This window comes from Mustelus asterias, chromosome 10 (assembly GCF_964213995.1).
Source record: "Mustelus asterias chromosome 10, sMusAst1.hap1.1, whole genome shotgun sequence".
In the NCBI taxonomy this organism is placed as follows: Eukaryota; Metazoa; Chordata; class Chondrichthyes; order Carcharhiniformes; family Triakidae; genus Mustelus; species Mustelus asterias.
The window spans coordinates 63,833,378-63,854,269 of NC_135810.1; the positions used below are offsets into that span (position 1 = coordinate 63,833,378).

Below are 20,892 nucleotides of genomic sequence, written 5' to 3' on the forward strand. Positions count from 1 at the left end.
TAATTGGAAAAGATAAAATCATCTCTACAGCAAAATGATAGATGCCATAAATTGGGCTACATTCAGAGATTTTTACCTTCTTTCATAAGTTTTGTAAAACTTCTCACAGCTTCATGTAAAACAACGGCTCCTGACATTGGATCAATGCTGCCAAATCCCCAGGCATCACGATGTCCTCCAAGTATAACATACCGATCTGTTACAGCAATAAAGACACATTTCATTTTTAAACAGCATATCCAACAAAGTTGCTTTTTTTCATATGGAGGAGGTGCGATTTTTGTGTATTCTTAAAAGTAGTCATGTTCATGATAGAAGTGGGGACAATTTTCTCCTTAAAGCTTTTGTGCCATTGTTCAAGATCAAATGTTAATAAAAGCATTTTAGCCAATCTAACTCCTCTACTTTATAACTAATTATTTGGCAAATCAACCATTGCCTAAAGAATGTGCAACTTTTTTGTAAGATTAAAAATTTCCAGCGCTGCAGAAACATTCAATCTTAGAAATATAAAGCTGCAATAAATTTAAATAATTTTAAATTCAGAAATATTCTCACCTGGTTCTACTGCTCCTCGAATTTTACCAATGACATTGTAAATTCTTCTCACTTCATTTCTTGTGTAAACGTGCATTCTGACTTTTCTAAAATTTTAAATAAATCTCTTAGTGTTCCAGTTTTAAAAAATGTCATGCATTCAGGTTAACTACTCACATTAGCCCACCTTACATCCCCGCCACAGTTGAGCATCCTGTCTCTGGAGAAACGGAGGCTTTCAAGGTCAGGAGAGATAGTTGATCCTTGTTTGGATTTCAACAGCAGAGTTTTAAACGAGATTAAGTTTACAAAGACTGAAGTATGGAAGATCAGCCTGAGCAGCTCTGGAATCATTGAATCCAGATGTGACAAAAAGGATGGATGAAGTTGGAAACTCAGCATGGTGTTTGAAGACAGACACCGACTCAGCCTGAGATAATGACTGGAAAGAGAGAAGAAACACTGACAAGGTTACAGAGTGCTTGCCTGGTTTGGAAATTATGGGCTGAATTTTACCAGCCCAAGCGACGCAGGATGGGAGGAGGCAATGGTCATGAAACTGCAGCTTAGGGCATGGGGAGGAAAGTCGAACACCTTTACACAGTGTCTGAGTATTACGAAAGGCAGCAAGGCTGGCAGAAGGAGGTCACTCTGGAACAAGGTAGGGTGGTAATTAAACCTGTTTAGAAGGCAGTTAACAGTGTTTTTTCCAGATTTTCTCATTTTTACATAGATGCATGGGAATGGTGGCTCTTCAGAGCCTCGCTTACAATAACCAGGCAGGAGCTGAGCAGGAGGTCAATATTATCTGCAGTCAGAAGCCATTGTGGGAAATAGAATGGCTTGGGAGGCAACATGCAATTTAATAGAGAGCAGAGATGTGGCTGCCAAGCATAGGGGCTAACTTGCCTAGCATAGTGGGTGCATTCAACTTGAGCAGTGGTATCTATGGAGCAAAACAGAGGGTGGGTGGGGGGCATTGTTGGTAGGCCCAGAGATTCGAATGCAGCGATTTGCCATGTGCCTCATTCACCTCAGGCTTTGTGATCTCCAGTAAAGTGGAGCATCAGAGGGGAGAGCTTCAGCCACCGCAAGGTAGGCCGCACCAACCTGAGGGGCATCAGGATAATGAGCTGGGAAGGGAACAGGAACATGAAGAGGTGGGATTCATCCAGCCACAGATGACACTATCTGTCAGGGAGGGTCTACCATCAGAGATTCAACTTCCTACAAATGTCACAGCAGGAGCGTCACCGAGGATTGCCCATCTCCAGGGAGGCAGCCACCAAGCTGTGCGCTGTGATGGAGAAAGAAAAGGTTTTCGGAAACCTGGGGAGGCTAGTGGTGAGGGGGGGGAATGTCCAGAGAAAGGGGAAAGTGAGTATCAAGAATGGGCAAGGGGCAAATAAGAAGAGGACAAAAGGAGAGGAATGAAGATACATTTTGGGAGCCCTCAATTGCTATTTATTTGAAGAAAAAAATACAGGAAGCACTAGACATCTATTGACATTAGGTATACCGCATTGTTTTCACTTTTTCCCAATAATGCATTCACAGCACTATCTGCTGGTGGAGTACTTTTAGAATTCTGAGAGCAGTTACCATGTTTAGTAGAAAAATAGATACTAATTACATTGCACATCTACTTTTACATTGTAAGAAAAAAGAATTGGCTGCATTGAAAATATTAATGTTATGATGTGTGGCAATTGGAGGTTTGGTGTACTCAATATGGCAGGCACAAACATGGATACAATATAGGGAAAAACACTAAGTCAAGAGAGGACAAAACAGGATGTCATCGATAATGTAAAGTATGCAGAATCATGTCATTTGCTCTTAACTACCAGAAAGCCAGACTTACCGTGAGGAATAACCACTCTTGAAGCCGGGTCCAATGTTATACGAAACATTCAGTTGTCCCTTCCATTCACTGGGGGCTGAAATTCCTCCCATGTAACTGTCGAAGAGAATAAGCAATTACACTAAGAGAAGAACCAAATGACTTCTGACATTATTCAATGGACTAAAGCAAGTCCACGGCCATCCTGTGGAATCACAGAATAGCATGGCACAAAAGGAGGCCATTCAGCCCACCAAGTTTGGGCCGGGAAAAGAGCAAAACAGTTCATTCCATTATCTTGCTCTTTCCCCATATCCTTGAAAGTTGTCCTCCTTATCTAATGCCCTTTTGGAGTCGACTGCTGAATATGTGCCAATCAGCTGGAGATGCACATACACTCTCATCCTTTCACAGTGCAATAGTAGACTTTATTACTAATTTTTATTTTAAAAAATCAATTTATTGTTGTGACTTTTTATTCAGTGAGTTGTTTATTTTCATACGTCAGCTTTATTTTTTGAAATTTATGTTTGATGTTGTGTGAAACTTTGTCTTCCTGAGTTTGCCCATTGCCGCAGCTGCTTTATTAATTGCTTTGTTAACCTGTGGTGCCACTTTCAATGATTTCAGCACAAACACCTCCAGGTCCCAGATTCTGTTTACTTTGATGCAGTAAAGGAACTGAATTTTAAATTTATCCCACAGTCTGTTAATTTAGTTTATTTGGTTAATGAAAGAAAGCACTTCCAGATCCCGGTACACTTGCACCTCATTTACAATTGCACCCTTTACCTTTCGTGTCCACATTGCCACTGCCTGTTGTAACTCCATGCTTTAATTCTGCTCACACACCTATTCTGTGGCTTTTAATCAAATATCTTTTGAAAGTCCAAGTACACAAGATTAATTGCATTGTCCTTTTCTTCCTCACTGTTATTTCACCAAAAAAAAATCAAGTTAGTCAAACTCAAATTAACAAATCCACGTTGGTTCACCTTTCTTAACTCATGTGGCTTTTAATTTTCTCCCAGGTTATTCGTTCTAAATGCTTCACCCAACATCACTGTTAAACTGACTGTCCTACAATTTTCAGCTTTATCTTTCTCTCCGCTTTTGAACAAAGATGTAAGATTTGTGTTCCTCCAGTCCTGTGGCATCACCTGTGTGTCTGGTAATTAGCCACAGTCCATCAGGGTCCATAGGTATCTCTCTCTGTCCAAAGCAAGTGATAATATAGCTTGAGGGACACCACTCCATATCAAGAATGGAGCAACGCAAGGAGACAGGCCTCCATGAGCTATCACACCTGGTTCAGGGATTAAACGCAGGCTACTGGCATCATTCTGCACTACACTCTTGCCATCTAGCCACCCAAAGGGGATTGAAAGATTGTGACCTGCACTTCTACAGTTTCTAACTTTACTTCGCTAACAACCTAGATTGCACCCCATCCAGACTGGGTGACTTACCAACTTCAAGAATAGTTGGTCTTTCTGGTGTTCCCTGTTTATTGACTGTTATGTCATCTAGAATTCTTATAACTTTGTTGTTTACTGTAGCTTTGCCAAAGTTCTTTTCCCTATTAAGCACTGATGCAAAGTATTCAATAGTACCGCAGACATGGTTATTGCATCCATTGGCCACCCTTTTAATATTAATATGCTTATAGAAGACCTTTGCATTCCTTTTGCATTAGCTGTGAATTCACTCTTGTGCTGCCTTTTTAGCCTTTTCCTTTCATTTATCATTTCTCCTCTGCACTTTTATATTCAGCATGAATCTCTCTTATTATCAAATTGACATATGTCATATGACAGGTCATACACCCCTTATTCTAACTGCTTCATTTAACTGCTTTGTAATTCAGGAGTCTCAGGTTTTGATAACTTTCTCTTTCATTTATATGATATCTTTCATGACCTCAGAGCATTCCAAGTATTTTGCAATGAATTGCATTTCAAGTGCAGTTACTGTTTAGAGAAACACAGCCGCCAATTTGCACACTGCAAATATATGGTGGTCAAAATACTTGAAAGCTTTTCAAATCTCCATTTCGTTAATATTGTAGCCAGAATTTTCAGGGTCCTGGAGGCAGGCAGGCCGGCAAAATGGAGTGGGAAGACATTGGGTGGTGTGGCCAATGTTAGCATCCAATAGTTTCTGTTTATTTGATATTAAATACCTAGTACTTCAAGGTAATAAGGTGTGGGTGTTGATTTGTTAATTATTCTCAATTGTATACAAGAGTCAGTCAATACTTACTGTCTGGTATATTGGAGGGCAGAAATTAGCTCTGCAGTAAGCAGTAAATATTCTCTACCTAAGCATCCTAATCTCTGCATCTCCTTCACAAGCAGGCTTGGGAATTAGCAAATAGCAGAGGATGGTTGCTTGAAATTGAAGATTGGAGATTGAGATTTACTTCCAGACAGAAGGTTAATTGCAGTTAATATTTTGAGAGAAGACTATAATTGAAGACTCTGAAGAAAGATGACTGAAACCAGATGCAAGGTAGCAGGATATGATTTTCCACCACTGTTTTGTGAAACAGAACCTGGTGATCAATGGAAAAAGGAGGTTGGGTCATGGACATGGATTGCGTCTCTGCCGAAAAGAAAGCAAGGAATAGCTCTGGTACTCTCGCTCCCTGCCAGGAGCAAGATCCTCTGTATCTTGGAAGTCAGGAACTGAACAGTGACAAAGGTTTGGACACCCCCTTAACATTTCTGGATAAAATTTATTTGAAAGATGACTTACAGGATGCCCACGAGGCCTGGTCAGACTTTAACAAATTAAAAAAATGGATGTTCTCTCCATAGAAGAATACATTGTGGGTGTTTCACTAACTATATACGAGATCGCAGAGATCCCACATGGAAATCTCTAAATCAGTACTTGCCTTTAAATTTTTGGACTGTGCTAGGATATCAAACATGGTTAGGCTCGTGGTTTTAACCAGAGTTAGATTCAAAAAGAAAGAAACACTTATGGATCAAATCTTTGCGTCGTTGATGGAGACGGGAGAGGTTCCGAAGGATTGGAGTATTGCGGATGTGGTTCCTATATTCAAGAAAGGGAATAGGGATAGCCCAGGAAATTACCGACCGGTGAGTCTAACCTCAGTGGTTGGTAAGTTGATGGAGAAGATCCTGAGGACAGGATTTATGAACATTTAGAGAAGTTTAGTGTGCTCAAAAGTAGTCAGCACGGCTTTGTCAAAGACAAATCGTGCCTTACGAGCCTGGTGGAATTAGTACATAGAACATAGAACAGTACAGCACAGAACAGGCCCTTCGGCCCACGATGTTGTGCCGAGCTTTATCTGAAACCAAGATCAAGCTATCCCACTCCCTATCATCCTGGTGTGCTCCATGTGCCTATCCAATAACCGCTTAAATGTTCCTAAAGTGTCTGACTCCACTATCACTGCAGGCAGTCTATTCCACACCCCAACCACTCTCTGCGTAAAGAACCTACCTCTGATATCCTTCCTATATCTCCCACCATGAACCCTATAGTTATGCCCCCTTGTAATAGCTCCATCCACCCGAGGAAATAGTCTTTGAACGTTCACTCTCTCTATCCCCTTCATCATTTTATAAACCTCTATTAAGTCTCCCCTCAGCCTCCTCCACTCCAGAGAGAACAGCCCTAGCTCCCTCAACCTTTCCTCATAAGACCTACCCTCCAAACCAGGCAGCATCCTGGTAAATCTCCTCTGCACTCTTTCCAGCACTTCCACATCCTTCTTATAGTGAGATGACCAGAACTGCACACAATATTCCAAATGTGGTCTCACCAAGGTCCTGTACAGTTGCAGCATAACCCCACGGCTCTTAAACTCCAACCCCCTGTTAATAAAAGCTAACACACTATAGGCCTTCTTCACAGCTCTATCCACTTGAGTGGCAACCTTCAGAGATCTGTGGATATGGACCCCAAGATCTCTCTGTTCCTCCACATTTAAATTAGTCCTACCAAAATGAATCACCTCACATTTATCAGGGTTAAACTCCATTTGCCATTTTTCAGCCCAACTTTGCATCCTATCTATGTCTCTTTGCAGCCTACAACAGCCCTCCACCTCATCCACTACTCCACCAATCTTGGTGTCATCAGCAAATTTACTGATCCTCCCTTCAGCCCCCTCCTCTAAGTCATGAATAAAAGTTCTTTGAAAATGTGACTAAACACATTGACGAAGGAAAAGCGGTAGATGTGGTTTACATGGACTTCAGCAAAGCGTTCGATAAGGTCCCCCATGCAAGACTTCTCGAGAAAGTGAGAGGGCATGGGATCCAAGGGGCTGTTGCCTTGTGGATTCAGTACTGGCTTGCCTGCAGAAGGCAGAGAGAGGTTGTAGACGGGTCTTTTTCTGAATGGAGGTCGGTCACCAGTGGAGTGCCCCAGGGATCTGTTCTGGGACCCTTGCTGTTTGTCATTTTCATAAATGACCTGGATGAGGAAGTGGAGGGATGGGTTGGTAAGTTTGCCGATGACACGAAGGTTAGTGGTGTTGTGGATAGGTTGGAGGGATGTCAGAAGCTGCAGCGTGACATAGATAGGATGCAAGACTGGGCGGAGAAGTGGCAGATGGACTTCAACCCGGATAAATGTGTAGTGGTCCATTTTGGCAGGTCAAATGGGATGAAGGAGTATAATATCAAGGGTAAGACTCTTAGCAGTGTAGAGGATCAGAAGAACCTTGGGGTCCGGGTCCATAGGACTCTTAAATCGGCCTCGCAGGTAGAGGAAGTGGTTAAGAAGGCGTATGGTGTGCTGGCCTTCATCAATCGAGGGATTGAGTTTAGGAGTCGGGAGAAAATGATGCAGCTTTATAAGACCCTCGTCAGACCCCACTTGGAGTACTGTGCTCAGTTCTGGTCGCCTCATTACAGGAGGGATGTGGAAATGATTGAAAGGGTGAACAGAAGATTTACAAGGATGTTGCCTGGATTGGTTAGCATGCCTTATGAGGATAGGCTGAGGGAGCTCGGTCTTTTCTCCTTGGAGTGACGAAGGATGAGAGGTGACCTGATAGAGGTGTACAAAATGTTGAGAGGATTTTTCCCAGGGCTGAAATGGCTGCTACAAGAGGACACAGGTTTAAGGTGCTGGGGAGTAGGTACAGAGGAGATGTCAGGGATAAGTTTTTCACTCAGAGGGTGGTGGGTGAGTGGAATCGGCTGCCGTCAGTGTTGGTGGAGGCAAACTCGATAGGGTCTTTTAAGAGACTTCTGGATAAGTACATGGAACTTAATAGGATTGAGGGTTATAGGTAAGCCTATATATAAGCCTAGGTAGGTAGGGACATGACCGGCGCAACTTGTGGGCCGAAGGGCCTGTTTGTACTGTATTTTTCTATGTTCTATATTCTAAATGTACGCAGCCTTAACAATAATTTTGGGAAGGATTTCATTTCCGGCCACTTTCTTGGCACAACACCAAAGTTGGAAGATGATATTGCCGGCAATATTTCGGGACCGTTTGAATATGTGGCCCTAATATCTGTGTGACAAATGAATTACAATGGGTATAAAGACAGAGACCCCCTATGGGAGCTACTACAGACAGTGGGCAATTATGGCAGAAAGACGAATCCCAGAATTAACCAAGAGGTGGTCAACAAGTGCTTCAGATGCAGACCTAAGTATCATTGTGCATTGAATTTCCTGATAACAAAAGGCATAGATTTTGAGGTGACACATGACATGAAATCCTGATCAATTGGAAAGAATCATTTTAGTTACCAGAAGATTCAGTCCGGCAATCGTAGTCACTGATTCATTCAATGCACGGTTCCACACAGTCTGTGGAATGGTCTGATGTTATGATTCCAGTTGATGCTATAACTGGACAGGAAGATCCCAGAATGGAACCCCTGGCTCAGAAGACAGTAACTTTTAAAACATTACTAAATGTGGGGAACAGAGTCACAAGGCCGCAAATTGGACTACATTTTTTAACAACATTTTTTTAAATCAAACACGAAAAGTTAGATTATACAATGCTCCTTTATTTGCCCCTTAGCTTAACAATTCATTGTATAATATAACAATGTGTATGTTCATTTTGTATGACTTTTTTCTGCATGTCAATTTTATTTAAAGAGGGAAATCTGTTAGCATCCAAAAGGTAGTTAAATGGATGTTAATTATCCAATAGAACATCGAACAGTACAGTACATGAACAGGCCCTTCAGCCCATGATGTTGATGCCAAATTTAACAAATCCCTTCTGCCTGTATACTCACCTGAAGAAGGAGCGAGACTCCGAAAGCTTGTGCTACCAAATAAACTTGTTGGACTTTAACCTGGTGTTGTGAGACTTCTTACTGTGTATACAAGAAAGTCAGCCAGCACTAGCAATCTGGTGTGTTTGAGGGGAGCCGTTCGCTCTGCAGTGAGCAATAAACTTCTCTACCAAAGCATCCTTGTCTCTGTGTCTCCTTTACAAGCAGGCTTAGGAATTAGCAAATACCCAATGTCTTCCTGTTACCATACTACTTTGATGTGGAAATGCCAGCGTTGGACTGGGGTAAACACAGTAAGAAGTCTCACAACACCAGGTTAAAGTCCAACAGGTTTAAAACCTGTTGGACTTTAACCTGGTGTTGTGAGACTTCTTACTGACCATACTACTTTGCCAAAGGCAGGAAAGGTGGCAGACACACTCACATTCAGAGTCCAGCTGAGCCACAATCTTTAATTTGATGGCAGGTCCAGAGAGAGCCATTTAATTGGCTGCTGCAGGTAAAATACAGCCCCTGGTCCCACCTGCCACCATAGGGCTTGCGCACCACTTTGGCCCCAGCAACAGGAAGGACCCCATGTCCAAATGACCCTGGCCATTATGCCTGCAGAAAAATAATCTATACATTTCTAGTACTGAATGCAGCAAAAGTACAGAAAACTACACAACAAAATGTGTATTTCTGTGGTTTTCCAATATTCTTTGAGACAGTAATCATATTGTAAACTTTAATTTTGATACAGTATTTGGTCAATCATATCTACAAGTGGATGAAGAAATATTGGCGTGGAATACAAAGCTAAATATGCAAGCATTTTTCAGGAATTAAATATGTCGTGCTTTAGCTTAATAGGAAGATAGAGCCAGTAAATTTCTGAAACTCCTTTAAAGGGGACATTTTCTGAGGGAGGAGTCATGTGACCCACTAGTCCAATCAGGAATGGAGTTGGGGGCTCACAGGAATGTGTTGGGACATGTCCCAACTGTTGGACTCTGGAGCTGAGAATGGAAAGACCGGTTAAAACACTCAGTAGTTAGTTATTTATAGTTGTAATAAATCGTTGTGTTTTATAAATTAACTGGTGGGGCCAATCATTGAAGTTATTACAGTGGTGCAATGATTACCTTACAGGGCAAGTAGTTCAGCAGGCCTGAATAACAATACAAAGAGTGAGAGTCCAAATCTTACTGTGGTGGTTTAAATATTCAAATTCAGTTTACAAAACTAGTTTGGATTTGCTGACAACTTACCGCAGTATCTCCTCTGCATCTTTATAGCCGATTGGATGAACAGGAATTTTTGGAAGGCCAATGCCTTCATCCAATCGAAACGCATATTCTGAAGAGAGGAATGGAAAATGAAGTACATTACAAAAGCATTTTTATCACAAATGATTGATTCATGTTGAGCTAATTTTGTGCAATTGCACGCTGTGAATATTCCTAAGAACTGGTGTAAAGCATCTATATGTGAATAAGAAAATTACTGCACTGTTAACTGTGATAATTATCTCAATCTACACCATTCACGCAAAGATCTCATTGATAATATACCTCAAATTAATCATGCAATTACCATCCTGCATGGATATCTTCAAGCATACAAGACTTTTGAAATTTTTCAAAAGAAATTTTTAAAATATTTGTTCTGAGTAGGGCCAAATCAAAAGTCTAAATGGCAGATTTTCCATCATCTTTACTGTTTCATTTTTATCTTAGGTGGCAATTTCAAAGTGAGACAATATTAACAGTCGAAAAATAGTTTCACCAATGTTCAAAAAACATATCCAGAATTACCTTTTGAATTCATCGTTTCCAGACAGTGATTAGTTTTGCCACCAAATATATGGTTCACATCCCATTTTCCTTTGATAGTCACTATTCAATCCCTGTTGATTGCCCTTTCAGGCAATGAATTCCAATTTGTAACAACTTGCTACTTTAAAAAAATCTCTTCATCTCTCCTAGGCTTTTTGACAATCATCTTAAATCTATGTTCTCTGGTTCCTGATCAGTTTCTCGCCATCAACTTTATTAAAATCCCTCATGATTTTGAATCTCTTTATTAGGTCTCCACTAACATTGCTCCAAGAAGAACAATTCCGGTCTCTCCAATCAATCACGTTAACTGTAATCTCTAATCCCCAGAACCATTTCAAGTACATTTCCTCTGCAGCCTCAATTATGATTTGACAGCCTTCCTAAACATTGATGCCTAGAATTGGACATAATACTCAACCTGAGGGCTAACCAATGATTTATAAAAGGTTTGCCATAATTCCTTGTTTTTTTGGTCTATGCCTCTACTTGTAGAGGCAAGGGCCTCATTGCTTTTTTCGATATCTTTAACAAGTTGTCCTGCCACTTTCAAAGATATGTGCACGCAAAACTCCTGGGGCAGAGTTTTCTCATCCTGTCTGCATCGGGAATCGTAGCGGGCAGGGGGTGGACCATGCAAAGGTCCGTTGACCTTGCGTGAGATTTTGCAGTTTTGGGGCGAGTGCGGCTGGAAAATCCCGTCGTCTCTCTGTGGTGGGCTCTTAACTGCCATCAGAAATAGCTGAGCAAACCACTGACTATTCTCAAAAGCACTACGGTGAGAACAGCAAGAATAAAACCAGGTAGACAATCTGGCATCAATCTAGAAACAACAAAGACACATTATGACCTGACAACCCTGCAAAGCCCTCCTCACTAACATCTAGAATAAGAAAATAAAGTCCCTCCTCACATGGAGGATGCACACTCCCACTAGGCTAAGAGAGACAGATACGATTTAAGTGAAGGGGGACTTAAAAATCCATGTCACCCATTGACCCAACTCTGACATTCAATAAGGTCAGATCTGATCAAATTGTGGCATCAACAACACTCTCTGTCTGTCCTCATTATCCTGACTCCCTTGTCAAATTTTATGTGGCAATCCTAATATGCTACGTCTACTGATTCTCCTTTATCCACCCTGCTTGTTGCAATCTCAAAGAATGCTAATGCTGGGTCAGAAGATTGGACAGAATATAAAGAACAGTAAACAGAAGGCATTTGATGAGGTGCTACATCAAATGATGCTGCAGAAAATAAAAGCTCATTATCTAGGGGGTAACATATTGGCACGGATAGAAGGCTGGTTGGCTGACAGGAAACAATTGCTATAAATGGGCCTTTTTCTGATTGGCAGGATGTGACTAGTGGTGTGCCACAGGGATCAGTGCTGGACCTCAACTTTTTACAATTGATGTAAGTGACTTGCAGGAAGAAACCAAAGGTTTGCTTTACTTAGATTGACAAAGAATATGGTTAAAAGTTTGAGCATTTTCATGGAGAGAGCAGTAACATGGAATAAGATGATGGTGTAAAATCTCCTCTGAAAAGAGCAGTTGTCACCTGACTCAAGAATATACAAGTTTGTAGTACATACCATTAGCTGGAAAGCCTGGGGTTAAAGGATCACCAGCTCCATTCAGGTTTAAAATGTTTCCACGTTGGACACCACTTCCAGGGAGATTCCAGCCATCTGGGTACGGATGCACTCCTGGTGCACAGTAATCAGCAGGATCCGAGAAAAAGATGAGTCCTCGAGCACCTGCATTCATTGCATTCTTAACCTAGCGAACAGAAAGGACGATATCATTCAGCCAAACTGAGAATGCAAGTTATGCTTTAAGAAAACCGTTTTATCTGCATAATGACAGAAACCGTGGAGACACATTTATGCAATTACAAAATTATTCTCACACTCATGTGGAGGTATCCTAAACATCCCAATACTCCTGTCATTCAATATTGGGTTTGGGAATTGTTCCACTGTCAACCCCAACTGATCAAAATAGATTTGAAAGCCAAAGTTGAACGAGCTATGGCAGAACCACATCGCAACTCCAAATAGGACAGCAACTGCACTGGAAAATTCAATGCAAGCTGATATTCTTAGAACATCTTGAGTTCTCTTGCGCCAGATATTCACTAAATCCACCTTACCGGATGTCAAGGTAAATTCACACAGAAGTTACTTTTTTAATGCTTTGTCAAAGGATGTGGACGTTACTGGCTAGGCCAGCATTCATTGCCCATCCCTCATTACTCTTGAGAAAGTGGTGGTGAGCCATCTTCTTGGACCATTGCAGCTCAGAAGGAAAAAACAATTTGGACCAGTATTCCTATTTTCCCATTTGACTGGTGTTCCATTTTAAAAGTATGCCATAAGACCATAAGACATAGGAGCAGAATTAGGCCACTCAGTCCATCGAGTCTGATCCGCCATTCAATCATGGCTGATATTTTTCTCATCCCCATTCTCCTGCCTTTTCCCCATAATCCCTGATCCCCTTATTAATCAAGAAGTATCTATCTCTATCTTAAAGACACTCAATGAGGTGGCCTCCACAGCCTTCTGCGGCAAAGAGTTCCACAGATTCACCACTCTCTGGCTGAAGAAATTCCTCCTCATCTCTGTTTTAAAGGATCATCCCTTTAGCCTGAGGTTGTGCCCTCTGGTTCTAGTTTTTCCTACTAGTGGAAACAACCTCTCTACGTCCACTCTATCCAGGCCTCCTAGTATCCTGTAAGTTTCAATAAGATCTCCCTTCATCCTTTAAAACTCTAATGAGTACAGAGCGAGAGTCCTCAACTGTTCCTCATACCACAAGCTCTTCATTCCAGGGATCATTCTTGTGAACCTCCTCTGGACTCTTTCCAAGGTCAGCACATCCTTCCTTAGATATGGGGCCTAAAACTGCTCACAGTACTCCAAATGGGATCTGACCAGAGCCTTATACAGCCTCAGAAGTACATCCCTGCTCTTGTATACTAGCCCTCTCGACATGAATGCTAACATTGCATTTGCCTTTCAAATTGCCAACTGAACCTGCACGTTAACCTTCAGAGAATCTTGAACAAGGACTTCCAAGTCCCTTTGTGCTTCTGATTTCCTAAGCATTTCCCCATTTAGAAAATAGTCTATGCCTCCATCCCTCCTTCCAAAGTGCATAACCTCACACTTTTCCACATTGTATTCCATCTGCCACTTCTTTGCTCACTCTTCTAACCTGTCCAAGTTCTTCTGCAGCCCCTCTGCATCCTCAATACTACCTGTCCCTCCACATACCTTTGTATCATCTGCAAACTTTGCAACAATGCCTTCAGTTCCTTCTTCCAAATTGTTAATGTATATTGTGAAAAGTTGTGGTCTCAGCACTGACCCCTGAGGCACACCATTAGTCACCGGCTGCCATCCTGAAAACAAGACCTGCAAACAAGACCCGTTCAGACCACAAGTCTTATTTCCCCATTTTACTGCTTTTTCCTTCTGGGAATCTATGTGGTGGAGGTACATCCATAGCGCTGTTAGGAAGGGAGTTCCAGGATTTTAACCCAGTTACAATGAAGGAACGGTGATATAGTTCCAAGACAGTGTGGTGTGTGACTTGGAGTGGAACTTGCAGGTGGTGTTCCCATGCACCTGCTGACCTTGTCCTTCAACGTGTTAGACGCTGCAAGTTTGGAAGATGCTGTTGAAGGAGCCTTGATGAGTTGGTGCAATCCATCTTGTAGATGTTACACACCGCTGCCAATGTGCATCAGTGGTGGAGGGAGTGAATGTTTAAAGGTGGCAGATGGAGTGCCAATCAAGTGGGCTGCTTTGTCCAATGAGCACGTTATTGGTAAGTACATACTGCTTGATAGCAATGTTGACAACTCCTTCCTTCATTTTGCTGATGAATGAGAATAAGCTGACAGAATATCAATCAAAACAGAAAAACTGCAAGTAACTGCAGTGGTTCAGGCAGATTCCCAGCATCCATAGTATTGTGTTTTTCCGATAGATTGGTAAATGGCCGCATTGGACTTTTCTTGCTTTTTGTGAACAGGACATGCTATCTGGTCAATTTTCAATTGTTGGGTAGGTGCCAGTGATGTAGTTTTACTGGAACTGCTTAGCTAAAGGTGTGGCTAATTCTGGAGCACAGGTCTTCAGCATTACTGCTATCAGGATGCGCATTTAGCACAGAGAATGAATCGAATAGGCTGAAGACAAGTAATCGTGACGGTGAGGATTTCAGGAGCCTACTTGCACTTCTGCTTCAATATGTGATGCAAATACTTCAGCTCATTTGCACACATGTCCTGGGCTCTGCGGATGGAGATGTTCATGGAATGCAGTTACTCCAGCCTGGGAGCTTCTTCAGCTGCTGGAAAATCTGTTCCTGCTGTTCTTATCTAGATCCATCATGAGAGAAATTGGAAGGAATCATTGACCAACATCACCTGTGCTCACTGAAAAGATTCTTCCCAACCACATTCCTTTTTCACCCTGTAGGGTGCAAATATTTCCACGTTTAACATTCAAGCCAGCTTTAAGTGGAGGTTGTGAAGAGCACCAAAAGCATGGTTCATGTGATCTTTGTTATTTCCTTTCACTGATAGTGAAGTGATTTTAATATTGTCCCCATACAGAGCTTCCTGAGCGATTGAGGAAGTTACTGGAGCAAAACAATATATTTTTAAACTGTGCATATATTCGCAACAGTTTCTTTACACGTGTTGGATATGTAACGAAACTGTAAAAACCAATGTGGCCATTGCAGCTGGGTCGAGGGGTGGGGGGTTGAGGGGGTGGGGCGGGCCGAGGGGGGGGGGGGATTGAGGGGGGGGGGTCGAGGGGGTGGGGGGGGTCGAAGGGGGAGTCGAGGGGGGGGCGGAGGCGGCGGGGGGGCGAGGCTGCGGGGGGGGGGCGAAGCGGCGGGGGGCGAAGCGGCGGTGGGGGGGGTGAAGCGGCGGGGGGGCGAAGCGGCGGGGGTGGCGAGGCCGGGGGGGCGAGGCGGCGAGGGGGGGGGCGAGGCGGCGAGGGGGGGGCGAGGTGGCGAGAGGGGGCAAGGTGACGAGGGGGGGGTGAGGCGGGGAGGGGGGATGAGGCGGGGAGAGGGGGCGAGGTGGGGAGAGGGGGGGATTGAGGGGGGGTTTGAAGAGGTCGGGGGGTCAAGGGGGTCGAGGGGGTGGGGGGGGCCGAGGCGGTGAGGCGGCGGGGGGGCGAGGCGGCGGGGGGGGGCGAGGTGGCGGGGGGGCAAGGCGACGGGGGGGGGCGAAGCGGCGGGGGGGGGGGGTGAAGCGGCGGGGGGGCGAAGCGGCGGGGGGACGAGGCGAGGCGGGGGGCGAGGTGGCGGGCGGGCGAAGCGGCGGGGGGGGTGAAGCGGCGGGGGGGCGAGGCGGCAGGGGGGGCGAGGCGGCGAGGTGACGGGAGGGTGAGGCGGGGAGGGGGGATGAGGCGGGAAGAGGGGGGCGAGGGGGCGAGAGGGGGAGAGGGGGGGAGAGGGGGGCGAGGGGGGGAGAGGGAGGGAGAGGGGGGGCGAGGCGGGGAGAGGGGGCGAGGCGGGGAGAGGGGGCGAGGCGGGGAGAGGGGGCGAGGCGGGGAGAGGGGGCGAGGCGGGGAGAGGGGGCGAGGCGGGGAGGGGGGCGAGGCGGGGAGGGGGGCGAGGGGGGAGAGGGGGTGAGGCGGGGTGAGGGGGCGAGGCGGGGAGAGGGGGCGAGGCGGGGAGAGGGGGCGAGGCAGGGAGAGGGGGCGAGGCGGGGTGAGGGGGCGAGGCGGGGAGAGGGGGCGAGGCGGGGAGAGGGGGCGAGGCGGGGAGAGGGGACGAGGCGGGGAGAGGGGGCGAGGCAGGGAGAGGGGGCGAGGCGGGGAGAGGGGGCGAGGCGGGGGTGGGGGCGAGGCGGGGGGAGGGGGCGAGGCGGGGAGGGGGGCGAGGGGGTGAGGCGGGGAGAGGGGGCGAGGCGGGGAGAGGGGGCGAGGCAGGGAGAGGGGGTGAGGCGGGGTGAGGGGGCGAGGCGGGGAGAGGGGGCGAGGCGGGGAGAGGGGGCGAGGCAGGGAGAGGGGGCGAGGCGGGGAGAGGGGGCGAGGCGGGGGGAGGGGGCGAGGCGGGGGGAGGGGGCGAGGCGGGGGGGAGGGCGCGAGGCGGGGAGAGGGGGCGAGGGGGGGAGAGGGGGCGAGGGGGGGAGAGGGGGCGAGGGGGAGAGGGGGCGAGGGGGAGAGGGGGCGAGGTGGGGGGAGGGAGCGAGGGCGGAGAGGGGGCGAGGGGGGAGAGGGGGCGAGGCGGGGAGAGGGGGCGAGGCGGGGAGAGGGGGCGAGGCGGGGGGAGGGGGCGAGGCAGGGGGAGGGGGCGAGGCGGGGGGAGGGGGCGAGGCGGGGGAGAGGGCGAGGCGGGGGGAGGGGGCGAGGCGGGGGGAGGGGGCGAGGCGGGGGGAGGGGGCGAGGCGGGGGAGGGGGCGAGGTGGGGGGAGGGGGCGAGGCGGGGGGAGGGGGCGAGGCGGGGGGAGGGGGCGAGGCGGGGGGAAGGGGTGAGGCGGGGGAGGGAGTGAGGCGGGGGAGGGGGCGAGGCGGGGGGAGGGTGCGAGGGGGGGAGGGGGCGAGGGGGCGAGGGGGGAGAGGGGGCGAGGGGGGAGAGGGGGCGAGGCGGGGAGAGGGGGCGAGGCGGGGGGAGGGGGCGAGGGGGGGGAGAGGGGGCGAGGGGGGGGCGAGGGGGGGAGAGGGGGCGAGGGGGGAGAGGGGGCGAGGCGGGGGGAGGGAGCGAGGGGGGAGAGGGTGAGGCGGGGGGAGAGGGTGAGGCGGGGGGAGGGGGCGAGGGGGGGAGGCGGGGGGAGAGGGTGAGGCGGGGGGAGGGGGCGAGGCGGGGGGAGAGGGCGAGGCGGGGGGAGGGGGTGAGGCGGGGGGAGAGGGCGAGGCGGGGAGACAACGTTAGGGTTTCTACTCCTCAAAAATCGGTGGGCGCAGCCCACTGTGGGTTTCCCGGCATCAAGGAGTGCATTAACAGGGAATCCCTGTAGACAATGGCAGGTCCATAAAATCCTTCCACGAGCAAGCGGAATATTGCTTCCTGCCACCCCAAAACATGCCACAGAGAGAAAAGTCCTGCCCACTGTTTAATTTTTCTGCCTTCAGTTGCAATGCTACTTCTGTTTGTACTGGCACCACCACCTTGTAGTAACAAAAAGCTCCAGGCAACCACCGGTGGATAAAGGCAATAATTATTTATTTACAGGCAGAAAAACAATTTACAAGACCCAGCAACAGCAGTCCATAACTGCTACAATTTACTTAGCCCAGACAATAACTCAGGGTTTAAAACCCGTGCTCTACTTTAAACAACACACACACCCATTCAATGTGGCCTCCGAGATTCACCAAAACCTCAGACGAGAAAGTCACATGGTCGCTAAGGTTTGCCGCGACACACCTGGAAATTTAAGTGATTCTCCCATAAATAACAGGAGCTTTGCAATATTTATCACATGAATCTTTGACCAGTTTCAACAGTTTAATGTCCAAGTTATAATTAAGCACAATAGGATTTTCTTTAAAGTCAATTTGTGACTCAACTGAAATGGCCTTGCAAAAGGACATCAATCCTTTATACTTCAATGCATCACATTTATGACATTAAAAATGAAGAGGTCTATTCAATTTATTCATAATCTTTGAAAGGTTGCACTATATCACAGTGCTACACTTTGGCTGCAGAGACAGGCAGCCCAACTCAGGAAATATCCTGAATCACCAATCCAACCTTGTTAAGAACTGCCCTAAATCACAAGGTGTTCACTCTGTCGAGTACGGGTAGGGGCTGAAGTCGAGCCTGCTGACTCTGGAAGCAGATGTTAGGATGATTGGAGAACAGGCAGATGTCAAGCTGGGCTGTTTACTAGGCCTGCATGTTTTCTCTTAGACTTAGTCCCAGTTGTTTTATAAGGTTTCTGGTCCTTTAGCCCTCAACCTTCAGCCACCCACTATGGCCGTTCATAGCCCCCAGGGCAATTCTGTGCTAACTCATGCACCCCCCCCCCCATCCAATCCCCATTGGTTCCTCATGGCATTTCAATGCCAACTCACCAGTATCCATCATGGGCTGCCCTTAGACCTTTGTTCCTTCGCCACATGGCTCCTAAAACTCTATTACATTCACAGTGCGCAAAACATGATTGCAGAAGAATTTCCATTCATGAAAGCATCAAAACTTCTAAATCTCAAGTGTTTAATATCTTATAAATTGCACACAGTCCTATTCAGTAGCTTCTAAGGCAGCAAATACTTTAGTAGCCTATTTAAGCTGTCAATCAAACTGAACATAGAACACCTGCTCAGATAACTATAGGTTTTGAAACTCAGGTAAGCATTCATAATGGATAGCCCTTGGGGGAAATGCCAATAGCTGACTCTTTTGAATTGTTTCAACGGGTGCTACCCTCCTCCTCACGTCTAGCACCCTCCTCCTCCTCACGTCTAGCACCCTCCTCCTCACGTCTAGCACCCTCCTCCTCCTCACGTCTAGCACCCTCCTCCTCCTCACGTCTAGCACCCTCCTCCTCCTCACGTCTAGCACCCTCCTCCTCCTCACGTCTAGAACCCTCCTCCTCCTCACGTCTAGCACCCTCCTCCTCCTCACGTCTAGCACCCTCCTCCTCCTCATGTCTAGCACCCTCCTCCTCCTCACGTCTAGCACCCTCCTCCTCCTCACGTCTAGCACCCTCCTCCTCCTCCTCACGTCTAGCACTCTCCTCCTCCTCACGTCTAGCACCCTCCTCACGTCTAGCACCCTCCTCCTCCTCCTCACGTCTCGCACCCTCCTCCTCCCCACAGTTCAGAATATTTCCCAAGATTTTATCACCTGCAAATTTTGAAATTGTGCCTGGTACATACAGTTTAGATCATTAACATACATCATGAAAAGCAGTGTTCCTCACACTAATCGTTGAGGAAACCAGACATAGAACATAGAACATAGAACATAGAACATTACAGCGCAGAACAGGCCCTTCGGCCCACGATGTTGCACCGACCAGTTAAAAAAAAAAACTGTGACCCTCCAACCTAAACCAATTTCTTTTCGTCCATGAACCTATCTACGGATCTCTTAAACGCCCCCAAACTAGGCGCATTTACTACTGATGCTGGCAGGGCATTCCAATCCCTCACCACCCTCTGGGTAAAGAACCTACCCCTGACATCGGTTCTATAACTACCCCCCCTCAATTTAAAGCCATGCCCCCTCGTGCTGGATTTCTCTATCAGAGGAAAAAGGCTATCACTATCCACCCTATCTAAACCTCTAATCATCTTATATGTTTCAATAAGATCCCCTCTTAGCCGCCGCCTTTCCAGCGAAAACAATCCCAAATCCCTCAGCCTCTCCTCATAGGATCTCCCCTCCATACCAGGCAACATCCTGGTAAACCTCCTCTGCACCCTCTCCAAAGCCTCCACATCCTTCCTGTAATGTGGGGACCAGAACTGCACACAGTACTCCAAGTGCGGCCGCACCAGAGTTGTGTACAGTTGCAACATAACGCTACGACTCCTAAATTCAATCCCCCTACCAATAAACGCCAAGACACCATATGCCTTCTTAACAACCTTATCTACTTGATTCCCAACTTTCAGGGATCTATGCACACATACACCTAGATCCCTCTGCTCCTCCACACTATTCAAAGTCCTCCCGTTAGCCCTATACTCAACACATCTGTTATTCCTACCAAAGTGAATTACCTCACACTTCTCCGCATTAAACTCCATCCGCCACCTCTCGGCCCAACTTTGCAACCTGTCTAAGTCTTCCTGCAAACTACGACACCCTTCCTCACTGTCTACCACACCACCGACTTTGGTGTCATCAGCAAATTTGCTAATCCACCCAACTATACCCTCATCCAGATCATTAATAAATATTACAAACAGCAGTGGCCCCAAAACAGATCCCTGAGGTACACCACTTGTAACCGCACTCCATGATGAATATTTACTATCAACCACCACCCTCTGTTTCCTATCCGCTAGCCAATTCCTGATCCAATTTCCTAGATCACCCCCAATCCCATACATCTGCATTTTCTGCAGAAGCCTACCATGGTGAACCTTATCAAACGCCTTACTAAAATCCATATATACCACGTCCACTGCCTTGCCCCCATCCACCTCCTTGGTCACTTTCTCAAAAAACTCAATAAGGTTAGTAAGGCATGACCTACCTGCCACAAAACCATGCTGACTATCACCTATCAATTCATTACTCTCCAAATAACTATAAATCCTATCCCTTATAATTTTTTCCAACATCTTGCCGACAACAGAAGTGAGACTCACCGGTCTATAATTCCCGGGGAAGTCTCTGTTCCCCTTCTTAAACAATGGGACAACATTCGCTAACCTCCAATCTTCTGGTACTATACCAGAGGCCAACGACGACCTGAAGATCAGAGCCAGAGGCTCTGCAATC

At 46.7% G+C, this 20,892-nt stretch overlaps 1 protein-coding gene across 1 annotated transcript in view; it reads right to left on the reverse strand.

The window, feature by feature from the left end:
- The window catches only part of naalad2 (N-acetylated alpha-linked acidic dipeptidase 2), an 88,226-nt gene that overhangs the window by 45,688 nt on the left and 21,646 nt on the right, over positions 1-20,892 (reverse strand). Inside the window, exons 6-10 of the mRNA XM_078222793.1 lie at positions 12,051-12,237; positions 9,884-9,971; positions 2,402-2,497; positions 559-644; positions 77-196 (exon numbers count right to left, since the gene is read on the reverse strand). Of these exons, the coding sequence (XP_078078919.1) occupies positions 77-196; positions 559-644; positions 2,402-2,497; positions 9,884-9,971; positions 12,051-12,237 (577 nt within the window). The remainder of the gene's footprint in view (positions 1-76; positions 197-558; positions 645-2,401; positions 2,498-9,883; positions 9,972-12,050; positions 12,238-20,892) is intronic.